Source organism: Lolium rigidum, chromosome 3, assembly GCF_022539505.1.
Source record: "Lolium rigidum isolate FL_2022 chromosome 3, APGP_CSIRO_Lrig_0.1, whole genome shotgun sequence".
In the NCBI taxonomy this organism is placed as follows: domain Eukaryota; kingdom Viridiplantae; phylum Streptophyta; class Magnoliopsida; order Poales; family Poaceae; genus Lolium; species Lolium rigidum.
The window spans coordinates 373,780,250-373,796,695 of NC_061510.1; the positions used below are offsets into that span (position 1 = coordinate 373,780,250).

The 16,446-nt window shown below is 47.0% G+C and overlaps 2 protein-coding genes across 2 annotated transcripts; one reads left to right on the forward strand and one right to left on the reverse strand.

Annotated features, from left to right (window-relative positions):
- The first annotated feature begins 1,969 nt into the window (after window positions 1-1,969).
- On the forward strand, window positions 1,970-8,141 carry LOC124704312. Its single transcript, XM_047236562.1, has 8 exons — window positions 1,970-2,088; window positions 2,183-2,722; window positions 2,801-3,043; window positions 3,967-4,175; window positions 4,345-4,517; window positions 6,180-6,715; window positions 6,865-6,937; window positions 7,434-8,141. Exons 2-8 carry the CDS (start codon window positions 2,339-2,341, stop codon window positions 7,907-7,909), a joined length of 2,094 nt encoding a protein of 697 aa, XP_047092518.1. The 5' UTR covers window positions 1,970-2,088; window positions 2,183-2,338; the 3' UTR covers window positions 7,910-8,141.
- Window positions 8,142-12,723: 4,582 nt separating this feature from the next.
- LOC124701951 lies at window positions 12,724-14,111 on the reverse strand. Its single transcript, XM_047234054.1, has 3 exons — window positions 13,332-14,111; window positions 13,080-13,232; window positions 12,724-12,996 (listed from the first exon to the last, which is right to left on the reverse strand). Exons 1-3 carry the CDS (start codon window positions 14,109-14,111, stop codon window positions 12,724-12,726), a joined length of 1,206 nt encoding a protein of 401 aa, XP_047090010.1.
- Window positions 14,112-16,446: the final 2,335 nt, after the last annotated feature.

Here is a 16,446-nt window from a genome sequence, read left to right on the forward strand (position 1 = left end):
CAACGCCAATACACACACAAGCACAAGCACAACATATATATATGCCACACACGAGAGCTAGCTTTGCTTCAAATGTCCAACATACGTCGATTTCATTCCTTAATTTGTTCATTAATCACCTATTTGTTTGATATATTCGTCGATGAGATCGAGACGACGCGCCGCGACAATGGCGTATGGAAGCCGACTTTCTAGATCTAGATCTAGATTGAGCGGTCAATGCGGGATATTAGATCCAGATCTACATAGAGGGATGTGGGAGATGCATGTAGGAAGGGAAGATTTGCTCAAAAAATATGATTTTGTTTGGTCAAATTGGTGAAATTGGGGATAGAAATGGGCAAAAATGAGCTCGGGTTGGGAGAAGGCTCGGGTTTGTGTGGAGGAGTGGAGTGGTAGTAGTGGGGGAGTGGTTGTTGAGCAGAAATAACCGCCTGAGTCACGCCGGCGCACCATGGCACGGGTGCGCCGACAGAACATAGCTATTTCGGCTATACCACCCCTAGGCCAGGCCCAAGAATCATTGCCGGCGCACAGGCCCAGGGGTGCGCCGGCAATAGCGCGTTTTCCGCCGGCGCACCACTGGGTTGGTGCGCCGGCAATGACTCTTGGGCCTGGCCCGAATCAACCGCGGCCATGCCAAGTTTTTTCCCCGGCGCGTCTTTCCAGCAGGTGCGCCGACAGTAGGCCTTCATCGCCGGCGCGACTGCAAACAGGTGCGCCGGCAACCCTTTCCACCGGCGCATGTCCGAGGTGGTGCGCCGGCACCACTTGCCTCCACCTATAGCCATTTTCCTAGTAGTGTTCATCATGGAATACATATTTGCATAGTTCATTGTCCTTGTCCTTCTTCAGCCAAACATACTTTTCGATCTTGATGAAATGAAGGCACCATATGTCCATTGGCAATCCTTCTTCAATGTCAAAGTCCACGAGGTACCTCCTTGTGTAGCTAACTGAAAAGTACTGAAACAAAAAAAAAATCATGAATATATCTGTTAGTTACTAGCTAGTTGCTATCTACGGAATCAATAGGAAATTCCAAGTACCATTAACAATGACTAGCTAATCACTTATCATCTTTCTTTTGCCAACGATAACATTTGACTTTGTCATCTGACAAAGACACAAAGAATGCAAGGAACATCCTCACGTACTCGCCTCCTAATAAGTCGCTTGAATTGTGACCTAATCATCTATAGGTCATTGTCATAAAAGTAGTGACACTCAAATATGAGAGATAAAAAATATTGGAAGTGTTCCGGTATCTTCGAAAATATTCCGAGGTGATAAAAAATAGTTACAGGATTTTTACAGAATTGTTTCGAAATTTTTTGTGTGAGAAAAATAGGGCCTCTAGCTTTCGTTTGAAGCGTGAGAGGGGAGTGAGAGGCCTGGAAGGGTGTGCAAATGTCCAACCCTCCTAAGCTGGCCACATGGGCCTTCTTGGGCCCATGTGGGTGGCCTCCCAAGGTCCTAAGGCTCACTGAAAGACAACCCTTCGTGGTTGGCCACATGGGCTGCCTCAAGGCCCATGTAGGTGGTGCCGAAGACCTAAGGGGCCTCTCGGAGGCTGCCCCAAGGCAGCCCACGTGGGAGGACGCCCTAGAGCTCCTTAGGCGTGGTGGGGGTTGGTAGGCGTCCTAGGGTTTCCCCTATGGGTTGGTGGCCAGCGGTGGGGGCGGCGGCTACCCCTCCCCATCTACTTTCGTTGTGAACATGGTCCGCGGCTATATCGCCATGTCGCGTGTCCTAGATGTCACGTTTCCGTTCGACGTCCGCCCCGCCTCCCTTGACACATGGGCGGTGAGCTGACAGACCAGGTCCAGCAACCGTTTGCACACCTAGGAGGTCAGCATTTTCTCGCCGTGTCCCTTTTCAGCCGTATACGGTATACCCAAGCTGTATGTACATATAAGGCGTGAGGGTGTAGATGTAGGGCAGCAAAGGGGGTCTAGAAAAAAAGAAACAAAAAACCAGCAAAGGGAGCACAGCCGCTTCCGTTGGGTTGCAGTTCTTGCTGCCCCCCCTAGGCGTTTCCGTTCCCCTCCTCCCTCAAGCTCGCCGCTCGCCGCTCGCCGCTCGCCGGTAAGATCACCTGAGCCCCATCCCTCTTCCTTCTCCGCGTTGGATTTCCTAATCTCAGATCCAGAATTTGATATTTCTCTACCTCCTTGTGAAGTACATCCATCGACCCGAGCGACGGGAGAGGAGCGGTTTCTGGTTTTTATCCTGGTCTCGGCTCCGGCGTTTATGCTCTCCGTACATAGAAGAGTGGAGTAGGAGGAGTTTGCCGGTGGGTGAGAGGTCGTCTGGGGGGTTCCGGCGGAGTTTGGAGATGATCGGTAATAATTCCAAAAACCGGTTTAGCTCCGGCGGCAGCAATGGAGGCGGTGGCTCTAGGCCCGCCGGCAGGGAGTGCGTGATCTGGACGGAGGAGATGAACGAGTACCTCATTGACGCCCTGCTCCACCAGCAGGACGTCGGGAACAGGAGCGCCGAGGGCAGGTTCCTCACAGCCGCTTTCGAGAACGTCATCACCGGGGTTGGCGAGAGGTTCGGGGTGGGGATTGACCGCTCCAACATCAAGAACCGCCTCAAGCATGTCAAGGATATGTTCCATGAATGCGAGAACCTTTTCGATAAGCAGAGCGGGTTCAATTGGAACCCCGCCACCCGGAGGTTCCACGCCGACCCACAACTTTGGAGGGAATTCATTGAGGTATGTGTGGCACCGATCAAGCGTATATCTGCCGCGTCTTTGCGGAGCTGATGTAGATTATTTGCTTTGATATTGTAGAGGAAACCGGAAGCCAAGAAATGGATGACCAAGACGATTGACCATTACGATCGGCTATTAGAGTTATTTGGTAAGGATAGAGAGAGACCTCCGGGCTTTGAGAGTTCAAAAGCAAAAACTCCCGCGAAAAAAAAGGCGCGAATAGAACCACCAAAGGAGACACCGCAACGTCAGCACACGTCATCAAATGGCTTGGAGTTATCTATTGTCGAAACTTCAGATCAAGTACTGAATGAAAGCGAGGTATCGATCCTTGAAGCTGAATAATTATCAACAAAATAATGCATTATTATTTTCTTTATGATTGCTGATCAAACCAAGCTTAATAGGGTTGTTGGTTACAACTCCTACTTTCTTCACATTTGATTTTAGGTCATCACTAGATTTGTGGTCTACCATGTTTTCTTAGGGCCATGACCTGCATGTCTTAATTTCAGTTAATATGGCAAGCTACACTTTACCAAACAATAACTGTGTCAAAGTTGGCTACGAACCAAGCAGGACTTGAATCTGGGCCTTTTGCTTGCTAGATGCTTATGCAAATACCAAAACATGAAAATTCAGTACCACAATAAGTTTATGTTTATTAAATTTAGGTGTGTCTTGTTTGTAAAATTAGCTGTTAATTTTTTCAACCGATTGACTCATGCGAGGTAGCTGTTTTAAACAGCTTGTCCGTATTATTTCTAATTTTTTTTTATTATACTTGGTAATTTAGATATCTCATATGGCTCTTTCTACCCGTGAATGAGTATACCTTCTATAATTCACCCTTTGCTCCTAGAAAATTAAATTTCACCTCGGTTAGTATCTATTCGATGGCAGTATTGTTCTGCAGGATGATATGCTTAGATAACCTTGAGGCCTTGAATAACAGCTTTACTTGCTTCAGTTGTACTAGTACTCATGGAGTGAGTGTTATAGTATTTCTCAACTTCCTGTGGGGAAATAAGACTATTGGTACTAAGAAATCTGAACCATTGTAACTAGGGCCCTACTGCTAAATAGAAAAATAAATCCTTTTCTCCATAGCAATGTATGTATTTCAAGCATATTTATTCACGTGATTTCCTGGAAAAAATGTAATGGTGGGAAAGTATATCTCAGTGTCTTCTGAGTTCAGTAGCATTTGAGCTATGCATTGATGAGATTCTTGTTTCTTTCAGGGCCCTGATGTAACAGAAAAGAACAAACCTGAGGAGCTTTATTTATCAGAGGTGTGCAGAAGTGAGAATGGCCTTGTTGCAATACCTGTTCAAGCTAATTCATATGGTAAAGGTTTTCCCTATGCTCCTGAAAATTGGCCATGCCCTGGAGATGTATGGTATTGGAAAGTGGGAAGCAGATCAGCTCCAGGTGGGCATTGGATGGACAGGTAAATGCTTTGTTCAAGGCCTCAGTAGGTTAGACCTGGAGTTCAATAGAATTGACCGTGCTAAAAGTACACAAATTAGTAGAGGGGATTTGTTTCTCTATTTCGCATTGGAACAACCAAGTTTATCAGTATATTAGTGACTTATATTATGGAATTAAAACTGTTGCAGGTATCTTACACCGCCCCGGCGTTTTCGTGATGCTACTGGTAAAAAGACAACATTCACAAGTAAATTAAAAGTTGAGGAGTTTATTAAGACAGAATTTCCAGATGTTGACCCTAGCACATTCTTTTCTATGTTTATATGGAGAATTCCTTCTGGAGGAAGCAAGATTCAAGGAGGTTAGAACCCTCTGTTGCACTTTTTATGTTATTTATTTCTCATTTTGATGTGAAAGTGTATCCATTGGACAAGAGTATGGGTTGTGACATCTGTTAAGTTGCTGCTGTGGTGAGTATTGAAATATATTCACAGTTTTGGGTGACAGCCAACCATAACAGCTGCTATCATGATTAATGAGTGGCTAATGCTTATGTGCAAACATTTCATCATAGGCTTTTAGAATGCAACAAGAACAACTTACAAGTAATGTAGCATGTAGCATCTAATAATGGGTGATTCTGTAAATCTGTACATATTTTAACCTTTCTACTGGAGCCACTTATTCCATATTTGGGTCCTTAGTTTTTGCTTGTTCAACCACCTGTTTGACTTTTTTGAAGAGATTAACATGGTAGCATTACTTGCCAAACATACATGTGGTGTGAGGATCTTCCATTCTCATTTCCCCTGTCTACTACATAACTTCCTTATTATGTTATTCAGTATTCACCTTGGTTCACATATTTGATTACCGCAATTGCATGTGAAATAACAAAGACAATGAGGGTCTCACTGGCACGCTGTCACTCATTCAACATCTGCAACTGCTATTATGCATTGAATCTCCTTATACAATTTTCTCTATTCCGAAGCCAATTAGCTGTCCTCTTATAAATTTGGCAGCGGTCCTTTTTAGATCCATCTGTTTTACCAAGTTTAATGTGCCCATATCCAATCAGGAAAGTTCTTTAAGTTCAGTTAATCTTCACTGGATGTGCATATTTAATTTTCCATGTATTATGTACGAGGATAGTTTTTACCCCATATTGTATTTTCCATGTCTTGTCAACATGTATATATATGCGCCAAGTAATGGTGTACGCGTGCTGTCCAACACGAATCGCAACGTACGCCATCCAACGGCATCAAACCTGTGGCTAGCTACCACCTCTCTATATATAGCTTATCTCTTCCTCAAATCCTAAGCCCTAGCCGCCAGTCCACTTCCTACCTCAGCATCCAGCCTACTCCTGCTGCCGATGCATCCGTTTTCCTTTGTGTGGCCCAACCAGTTGAGGCGGCCGTGCTCTCTGCTCCTCCGCCCCGCGGAGAGCACTTTCGAGTCACCTGTCGCTCCCAACCTAAGTGCAGGTGAGCTTCATTCAATCGGTGTTCTCCCCCAACCTCAGATCTGGGTACCATCAGATCTGGATGGGGTACCATCAGATCTGGATGAGTGAGGAAGGCTCTAACCCTATCCTGTACAATTCACTGAAACCATATGGTTTGAATGATTCATGCACCAATAACAAAAGTTTTAAGTCCCCTGGAGATATAGCCCACTTCTCATCTCTCAAAACGAGCTTTCTTCCTTTCTGCTCTTTTCATAATTTGTTGAAATAGATATTGCCTGTCACTTCCTGACTTACGCACAGGAAATCAAATAATTTGTCCTCTTCCAAGACTTGCATTGAAACGGAGCATCTGCAGTAATCTTCTGCCATACTTTTCTTCATACCTGGCCTGGAGATTGCTTGAGGATATGTCTAGTACTGTAGTGACATCACATAAGGAAACAGATAGATTTCAGAAGTACCATATATACCGCCTTTGCATATCTGTTGCTATTTCTATCTAGATTGTCCATCTTGTGCTGTTCTCTAACACCTTACTATATCCAGGAACTCAGGAAGTGAGGGGCCTTGAACCTGAAAATGTCTTGGCGGATCCAGCTGGACCATGCAAGGTTCGGAATAAGTCCTGCAAACTTGAGAGAGAAGGATTTATTGAATCATCACCAGCAAAGGATTGCGACATCTGCTGCACAGTGCCCGACTTCTGTCGTGAATGCTGTTGCATTTTCTGCGGGAGGGTTGTTGACTACTCCTTTGGAGGTTATAGCTACATAAAGTGTGAGGCAGTTGTGGTTGAGAACTACATCTGTGGGCATGTTGGACACCTTGAGTGTGCTCTTAAAATTTTCATGGCTGGAACTATTGGAGGAGAGATTGGCCTGGATGTGCAATATTACTGCAGGCGCTGTGATAACAAAACCAACCTGATGATGCACGTGGAGGAACTCCTGGAGACATGTCAATCTCTTAAAACAAGGGATGAAATCGAGCCTATCCTGAATATGGGCTTATGCATCTTGCGTGGTGCAAGACAAGCGCAAGCCAAAAGCTTGGAGAAATATATGGCATCAGCGATGGCGAAGGTGATGTGATGTACTTCATTAGCTCAGTAGGGTAGTTCTCATGGTTTGGTTAGTACTAGTACTCTGATTGGTGCTGATACTGCACTTGGTGTTCAACCTTGTTTTCAGTAGTTCGAGACTATGGGCTGACGGTCTATTGTTTAATGCAGATGAAGAGTGGGGCTGATCTTGCTGAAGTGTGGAAAATGGAAGACGGTGATGGATTGCCAATGCTGAGTGCAGGTAAACTTCTTGTTTAGTGCAACTAATAGTAGGAGAGAATTAATATGAGAGCACAATGTTTTTGTGGGACTTCAGGTATCATCCCTAGTATGTCTCAACCTTGTTGTGATGGTTTGCACATTTGGTTTTTAATGTAATTCCAGTTAAACCGCAACTCTGTAGATTATGCAGAAATTTAGGATCATGATATTCAAACATGTCTGAAGTTTGTCCTACACACACACACACCATATTTTACAATGGGCAATTAATGCTATGGTAGTTTCTGTAAGTTGTAACTTGCAGAGTTTAGCCCTTTCTGTAGTACCTGTTCTTTCTTGCCTGCTGTAGAAATGATTAATCCTCACGTTTCTTGTAACCTAACAAATGTCAAAATGCTATGTGGACTGAACGTTGTAGGACTTAAAGAACACTTTGGATCACTAGTATTCTATAATTTTTTGGTTCACATATTGCTTGTGCATAACTGGGTTCTTCTCTCTTATTGCTAATGCAGAAGAAAGTTCCCCACCTGCCACCGGTGTCCCACTGCTAGGGGTTGAGCCGTACCCATATCTAATCGATCCACAGGTTGATAATGAGTTGCAGAGAGCTGCCGAAAATGTTCCAGTTTTCATTACTGGTGATCACAATGTTGTGTCTCTCCAATTTGAGGATGAGATTGATCATTCCCTTAAAGAACTGAAGAGATCTCAGGAAGCAGAATTCAGGCTGGCAGAGCAGAAGCTTTATTCCCAGAAAGATTATGTCCTCAGTCTGTATCGGCAGCTTGACTCGGAGAGATCCGAGCTTGCAGATCCTGTGCCCTTGTCTGATACTTCAAGATACAGCGTGCTCCTGTCCAATATAATGAACCGTCTGGACAAGGTGAAGCGTGAGGAGGAAAAGCTCAAGGCCATGCTGAAGGTTTCTAAGGGATTCGGGAAAACACCGGCAAACGTCAAGGAGCATTTTGGGTTACCTGCAGAATAGTTCGAAGTTGGACTATCTTGAACTTAGAACCCATAGTTTACCGTAAACTATACATAGCTATGTTGTTGTACTGTTGTACTGTTGTATCTCCTGTTAAGGTGTTGCTCTCGCCAGGGCACACCATCAGTCTGCCCTAGGAACATCGGGTCCAGTATTTAGAAACAGTCGCTCCCATATATGGGAACAGTCGATCAGACATCTAAATTAATGAGTCTCAGACTTTCAGCGTACATTCGGTGATCATTTTGCTGGTATTTTTTATTTGTTCTATTATTTTGCCTAGCAGATAATACCATGTTACATGTAGCTGGTGACATGACAGGGAGGTCAAAGGCAATTTGGGAACCTGACAAAAGAGAGATGCATGCAGGCTATATCTGTTCCTGCACTCAGTCTCCAGTTTGAGTTTAGGTGATATTTATCTTGGAATTGTAGTTATTATGTGGTAATGTTTACAATGCATCCCTCGCGTGTTCTGCAAAGTGGTAGGTAATGCATTTGTTAAAAAAAAAACACACAATTATCTCACTGCCCAAACATACCAGAAAAGCTGCGTCATTTGCTAGCACTCTTTAGTTTAGAAAGATTTTTGGTATATTTTTCGGCCGTGAAAATTGCTAGCAAATGGACGCAGATGTTTAGGTCACATTTAGAACAATGAAAAACATAATTGTAGGATTGTAAACAACAACAACAACAAAGGCTTTATTTCCAAACAAGTTGGGGTAGACTAGGGGTGAAAAACCCATAAGATCTCGTAACCAACTCATGGTTCTGGCACATGAATAGCAAGCTTTCACGCAGCTCTTTCCATGGCTAGTTCTTTGGTGATACTCCAGTCTTCCATATCCCTTTTTACGGACTCCTCTCATGTCAAGTTTGGTTTACCCTGTCCTCTCTTGATATTATCAGCACGCTTTAGCCGTCCACTATGCACCGGAGCTTCTGGAGGGCTGCGCTGAATATGCCTAAACCATCTTAGACGATGTTGGATAAACTTCTCTGCAATCGGTGCTACCCAACTCTATCTCGTATATCATCATTCCGGACTCGGTCATTCCTCGTGTTGCCACACATCCATCTCAACATGCGCATCTCCGCCACACCTAAATGTTGAACATGCCCACCTTTTAGTCGGCCAACACTCAGCGCCATACAACATTGCGGGTCGAACCGCCGTCCTATAGAACTTGCCTTTTACCTTTTGTGGCACTCTCTTATCACAAAGAATGCCAGAAGCTTGGCGGCACTTCATCCATCCGGCTTTGATCCGGTGGTTCACATCTTCATCAATATCCCCATCCTTGTGCAGGATTGACCCCAAGTATCAAAAGGTGTCCTTCTGAGGCACCACCTGCCCATCTAGGCTAACCTCCTCCTCCTCCTCGTGCCTAGTAGTACTAAAATTGCACATCATGTACTCATCTTTAGTTCTACTAAGTCTAAAGCCTTTCGATTCCAAGGTTTATCTCCATAGTTCTAACTTTTTATTGACCCCCGTTCGACTATCATTGTATATCCCTTGTGACCTTATCCATCACCAAATCAAATAGATAAGGGCTCAAAGCTGACCCTTGGTGTAGTCCTATTTTAATCGGGAAATCATCGGTATCGCCATCTCTTGTTCGAACATTTGTCACAATATTATCGTACATGTCCTTGATGATGGTAATGTGCTTTGTTGGGACTTTGTGTTTCTCCAAGGCCCACCACATGACGTGTCGCGAAATCTTACCGTAGGCCTTCTCCAAGTCTATGAACACCATATGCATGTCCTTCTTTTGCTCCTTGTATCTCTCCATGAGTTGTCGTATCAAGAAGATGGCTTCCATGGTCGACCTCCCAAGCATGAAACCAAACTGATTTTTGGTCACGCTTTTCATTCGTCTTAACCGGTGCTCAATGACTCTCTCCCATAACTTCATTGTATGGCTCATAAGCTTAATTCCACGGTAGTTAGTACAACTCTGAACATCCCCTTTGTTCTTGAAGATTGGTCCTACTATACTGCGTCTCCATTCTTATGGCATCTTGTTTGTCCAAAAAATGGAGTTGAAGAGCTTAGTTAGCCATACTATCGCTATGTCTCCGAGGCCTCTCCACACCTCAATGGGGATAAAATTATGGCCCATTTCCTTGCCTCCCTTCATCCTTCTCAACGCCTCCTTGACCTCAGACTCCTGGATTCGCCGCACAAAACGCCTACTGGTATTATCAAAGAAGTTGTCCAATTCAATGGTAGAGCTCCCAGTCTCCCCATTGAACAGCCCGTCGAATTACTCCCGCCATCTATGCTTAATCTCCTTGTCCTTCACCAGGAGTTGGTCTGCTCCGTCCATGATGCATTTGACTTGGTCAACATACCTCATCTTCCTCTCTCGGATCTTGGCCATCCTATAGATGCCCTTTTCGCCTTCCTTCGTGCCTAACCGCTGGTAGAGGTCCTCATACGTCTGACCCCTTACTTCACTCACAGCTCGCTTTGCGGCCTTCTTTGCCATCTTTTACTTCTCCATGTTGTCTGCACTCCTATCCAGGTACAGACATTTTAAACAATCTTTCTTCTCCTTAATAGCCTTCTGGACATCAGTGTTCCACCACCAGGTATCACTAACTTCACTTCTACTTCCCTTGGACACCCCAAACTCCTCTGAGGCCACCTTACGAATACATGTCGCCATCTTCATCCACATGTTGTCGGCATGACCTCCTTCCTCCCAAGGGCCCTCCTTAATGACCCTCTCCTTGAATGTCTTAGCTACCTCTCTCTTGAGATTCCACCACTTTGTTCTAGCGACTTTCGTACGCTTATCTCACTGGACACCAAGTCGAAAGCGGAAGTCAACCACCACAAGCTTATGCTGATGGACAATACTCTCTCCAGGTATCACCTTACAATCTAGGCACGCACTCTTGTCTTCTCTCCTTGAGAGGATGAAGTCAATCTGGCTACTGTGGTGGCCACTACTAAAAGTCACTAGATGTGATTCTCTCTTTTTAAAGAGGGTGTTAGCTACGATCATGTCGTACGCTAAAGCAAAGCTTAGGACATCTTCCCCGGATGCCATAGCCAAAGCCCCATGCACCCCTTCAAAACCTATGTTAGATGTACCCACGTGGCCGTTAAGGTCTCCACCTATGAAGAGCTTTTCGCCACTGGGTACACCCCTAACCAAGTCCTCTAGGCCTTCCCAGAACTCCCTCTTGGTGTTCTTATTGTGGCCTATTTGCGGGGCATAAGCGCTAATAACATTGAGAACTAAGTCCACAACTACCAGCTTGACCAGGATAATCCGGTCCCCACATCTCTTGACGTCTACCACTCTAGATTTGAGGCTCTTGTTGATCAAGATGCCTACTCCATTTCTGTTTGGAGCCGTTCTCGTATACCACAGCTTGAAGCCGGTATCCTCTACTTCCTTCGCCTTCTGTCCCCTCCACTTGGTCTCCTGGACGCAAATGATATCAACACCTCTCCTGACCGCTGTATCAACTAGCTCTCGAAGCTTACCTGTCAGGGACCCTACGTTCCAGCTACCTAAGCGAAACCTCCCAGGCTCGGCTAGCTTCCTTACCCTTTACACTCGCCGAGTCGAATGCGAAGACCCTTGCTCATTTTCCACTACACCCGGGCATCGATGTAGCACGCCACTAAGGATGCGACGACCCGATCCTTGCTCACTTGCCACCATATCCAGATCAAGATACGGCATGCCACCTAGGGGGTGACGACCCAGCCCTTGCCCATTTGACACCACACCCGGGTTCTGATATGGCGCGTCGCTAAGAGGGTTACGCCCCAACGAAAATCTTTTGGGTTTCATCTCCATAAGAGTGGCTGGGTTTTTTTACGTTGGCTTGCCAAGCCTATCACAACCCTCCTCTTTCACCCGGGCTTGGGACAAGCTATGTTGGGAAAACATAGGCAGCGTTATTGTAGGATTGTAGAACTTGTACATTTTTCGCTGGAGTCATTTGGATCGGAAAGATACTCATATGGACAGTCTTTTGCTTCCTATCCCATTTTTTTTTTAATATCAGCATAGGATATATACATATCTCTTGTTCAGTCCAAGCCATTATTCTTGTATTGTTCCCGTGTTTCTCAAATCTCTGTTTTTCTCCTTTCCCTACAGATTTTTTAATTTTCGTATTCATATGCCATTCATTGTTTTCGTCTCAAATGGCCTCGGTAAATCAAGAAAACAGCGATAGCAGCCGCAACATGAGCTGAGTGTGCGACAAAGATGTTTTGAACGAAAAATAGCTCACAAGGATCCATTGGAATTCCAACAGAACAGGTAATCCATAGGGATTTTGGGGAAAACCCTTGTGTTCTAGCGGTTCCTGTCGGAATCTTGGGTACATGCCACTGCACTTGTTGTGCCTTCTATCTGTTTTATTGTTGAATTTCTGTGCTGGCCGAGATGGTCGCCATGCTTAAACGTCTCTTCCCCGACACCTTGTGCTTGGAGTCCCCCGTGTTTGGGTTGGTAATCTGTGCTGAACAACATTAAACCTTTGTTATCGTCAGGTGCCTTCCCGTCTAAAACTTTCCGGTTCTCCAAGCATCGACCATAGCATATGTTTGGGCAATGAGATGATTCTGCAATTTTCTCCTCCAGCTAAATTTCCCTAAAATTCTACCGGATTTATGCATTCCTAGTGGAGGCACTGTGGTCAGCCAGATCACGGAGTGCTCCAATCAAACAGCAGATAGCACGGATCATTACAACCAGGGAACACTGAATATCCATATCAATCTCACAGGAAATGAGATGAACCTGAATCTAAAGGTAAAACTAACTCGCAGATCAAGTTGGGTTGGCCTGGATCCCGCCGGCGCCACCATAAAAGCGTTTCTTGGCCAGCTTGCGCCGCGCACGTTTCGCCACTGTCGAGCACCTTGACGCCAGCAGCTCCACCGTGGCCGGCAACAGCCGTGTCCCCTCGAAGAGCACGCTCCTCTGGTACTCCAGCACCCACGTCTCTGGTTCCAGCTGCACCGCCCCCGCGCTCCGGCGCCGGTAGCTCCAGGAGGTGCCGTTGCTCGCCCTCACCGTCGGCCACAGCTTCCCGTCGGACCACTGCAAGCACACCACACGGGGATTCAGATAGCTGCTAGTAGTAACTTGGGTATTGAATTGATCCTGGCATTCCTGTCGATTACCTCTGTGATCTGGCCGGAGAGGAGGGTGATGTGCCGCGCGGAGAGCGTGGACGGGAGGAGGCCGGAGGTGCGGAGCGGGCTCCCCCAGACGGTGACCTCCTCCGCCGCCGACTTGTACAGGGCGCAGCGCCAGTGGAACACGTGCTGGTCATTCTGCAGGAAGAAATTGTTGTCTATGAATAATTTGCCTTTACCACAACCAGAAGCCAAACACCTGATGCGCAAGAAGAGCGAGAACGGCGAAGAAAGAACCTGCTCGAGTCGCCAGACGGAGTCCTTGGAGCTGCAGTTGTGGATCCTCCCGGCGCCGACGAGCTGGCCAACGCCTCGCTCCACGGAGCGCAGCTTGTGGCCCAGACCGGCAGGCGCGAGGCGCGCCTCTAGGCCGACCCGCGCCACGGCCTCCGGCGACAGCTTGGGGCCGAACCCCCTCGCGGCGGCCTCCGGGACGAGCCCCGTGTCCACCCACAGCAGAAGCAGGAACGCGAGAACCGTCAGCGCGTAGATCGCCCAGTCGGGCGGGGACGACGAACCCCCGCCTTTCTTCGGGGTAGCCGCCTCGCCCTCGCGCGCGGCCTGCCAGGGTTTCTTGGACTTCGCCGTGGACCGCAGCTGCGGCGGCGGGGTCCACGGCTCGGTGAGCTCGGACCCGGGCGGAGACGGAGGGGTGCCGCGGGCGAGGAAGAGGGGGCGGGAGCCGGGCCTGCGGTCCCTGGCGGCGGCGGCGGCGAAGCAGCGGCGCGCGGAGGCGGCCTCGGGCGGGAGGAGGTCGCGCGTGGCGTTGATGCTGGCGAGGCAGATCTCGCAGGCGCAGTTGGCGTCCTTGCGGCAGCCCGGGTAGTAGCCCCCGCCGCCGTCGGCGCGCGCCCAGGGGACGGCGAAGGTGGGCGGCGGCGTGCGGGCGGCGGCGGGGTCGGGGTCGGGGTTGGAGGAGCAGGAGGAGGCGGTGGAGGCGGGCGAGACGGTGGTGGGGGTGGTGGAGGCCGTGTCCGCCCTCCTGGCCGCCGGCATCGCCTTCTCGGTCTCGTCCATGGATTGGATTGGGGCGGCGGCCGGCCGATCTGGGTGGAGTTATACGGGTAGGTAGTGAGGGAGGCGGCGGATGAGGAAGGAAACAGGGGTTCGAAATTTGAACCGGGCTGGAGAACACAACGGCATCCGCGAGTAACGGTCGTCGTAGAACCCAGTTTCTTTCTGCTTATTACTAATGTGATACTGACATGTGGGCATGTTGCTTCTTTCATGGCTTCTGAGTTGCGAACACACGGGTTAAGTGGCATCAAGAGGACAATTATGCTCATCTAAAAAAGTGGATAACTCCGGTCCTAAGTACTTGTCACAAATTTAACCAAAATGTAAACTAAAAAATGTTTAGATTTATTGAACCTACGACATGTACTTGGACCGGAGAGAGTAGTACCAGTTTAGTTTATTTCTTTCATCCGAAAAGAAAGTTCGATCTGTTTTTGTGACAATAAAGGGTTTTCATTATGTATCAGCCTTTTCAGTATAATATGCACCCAACCAAACGTTTTTTTTTTCAGTTCAAAAAAGAAAGTTTCTTTTAGTTTTTGCCTTCACTACCAAGACTAGTTAAATGCCCGTTGCGTTGTCACGATTTTTCAAATTATTTTTCATCCAACTCATGTAAACTGTAAACATAATACTCATAATTTTCACTTTTCACATGCATTAAAAGAGATATCGATATAATATTCTTTAACCAAGATTAGTCTTCGCTTGTATAGTGAAAACAACTTCAAACAATAGCTTTCATGTCATACGATTTACAAGCTCACATGACTCTATTAGGACGGAGAGTCACTCGATCACTCGTTTCGTCATCCATCAGATTAGCCAATGGAATCAGAGCCACTTCACTATGATTGTCTCCACACTTGTCAGGCTGATTCGTTGTGATTCTCTTTACACTTGTTGAGTGCGTCTCGGAGATCTTTTTTTTTTCTCAACACCTCCATTTCTATATATTGCTACAATGCCAATAAAAATAAAAATAGAGTGAGGCGACAGATCTTGGTCCAAAACAACACGTGGACATTCCTCCGTCGGCGTGCCACAACGACATTGTCCAGGTTGAGCTCTTACATCAGGGATACGACATACCCCTGTTTAGAGATTCATAGAGCGGTGGCAAGTAATCTCAATATCAGTACTGCAAAAACACATGAGAACGCACACAAATATTTTAGATAGGTTCAGACCACCCGAAGACTAACAATACTACGTCATGTCTGATTGGCATTGATCCGGTTGTGAAAAAACAAAGGATTACAACAAAGGAGAAGATCTTGCTAGGGTTCCCAAGAAACAAGATCTTCTATGAGAACCACACACTCTCTCTCTCTCTCTCTCTCTCTCTCTCTCTCTCTCTCTCTCTCTCTCTCTCTCTCTCTTCTAACCTAACTCTCCTTTTCTCTCTCTTCGATCTCCTCACTCCTAGCTTGTTCTTTGATTCAAATTCCCCCTTTTCTAACTAGGCCATTGTCGTTGCCTAATCGACGGTACCCCGGAGGAGGGATCCTCACGAGGGGGAGAAGAGGTAGAGGCCATAGGGCGGAGTGCACACGGGACGGTGGTATGCGAGTTACCCAGCTTCGGAACACCTGCACGATGACAGGGTCTACTGCTGCTTGTCTGGAATTATCTGGGCGCTTGCGCGTTGTTACAATGGTTGTGGTTGTCTCGTTTCTAGCTCGAGATCTCCCCTCAGGGCTCCCGGGATCCGGCTTATAAAGGCGCACGGATCTAGGGTTTACATGGAGAGTCCTACCCGGAATACAAGTTGCCTAACTACGGTACAATGTCTTGCCGTGTATGTCAAGGATCCACCTATGCCTAACTTGTCGTCATGGATCCGGCTTCCTTCATGGGTCTTCACGGATCTGACTCCTGGCATAGACCTCTTCGGATCCGGGTACCTCTGTAGGTCGGTTCGGATCCGGGTACCTCTGTAGGACGGTTCGGATCCGACTCCTTGTTCCTGGGTTGGACATCTTCCATCTTGATCAACAACAACTGGGCCGCCCGATGGGCCATATGCCATCACCACCATCTTTGGGCCACCCGGGCTTGCCGGAATCGGACCATGTCGATGGTATACCTATGAAGTATATCCACAACAGTAGCCCCCGGAGTTCTCCAAGATTCACCGTTCTTCCATCCAGCTCAGCTTGCGCATGTATCTTCATCCTTTGGTCGGAACGAATAATAGAGAATCTTGAAGGACTCCAAACTTCATATCTCCAACCAAGTATTGGTCGGAAACTTCATGATCCAATGGTCAGATTCTTCGAAGACACCATCCAACGTAATCTTCGGTATGGATCCGACTAGCCAAATGTAGGTT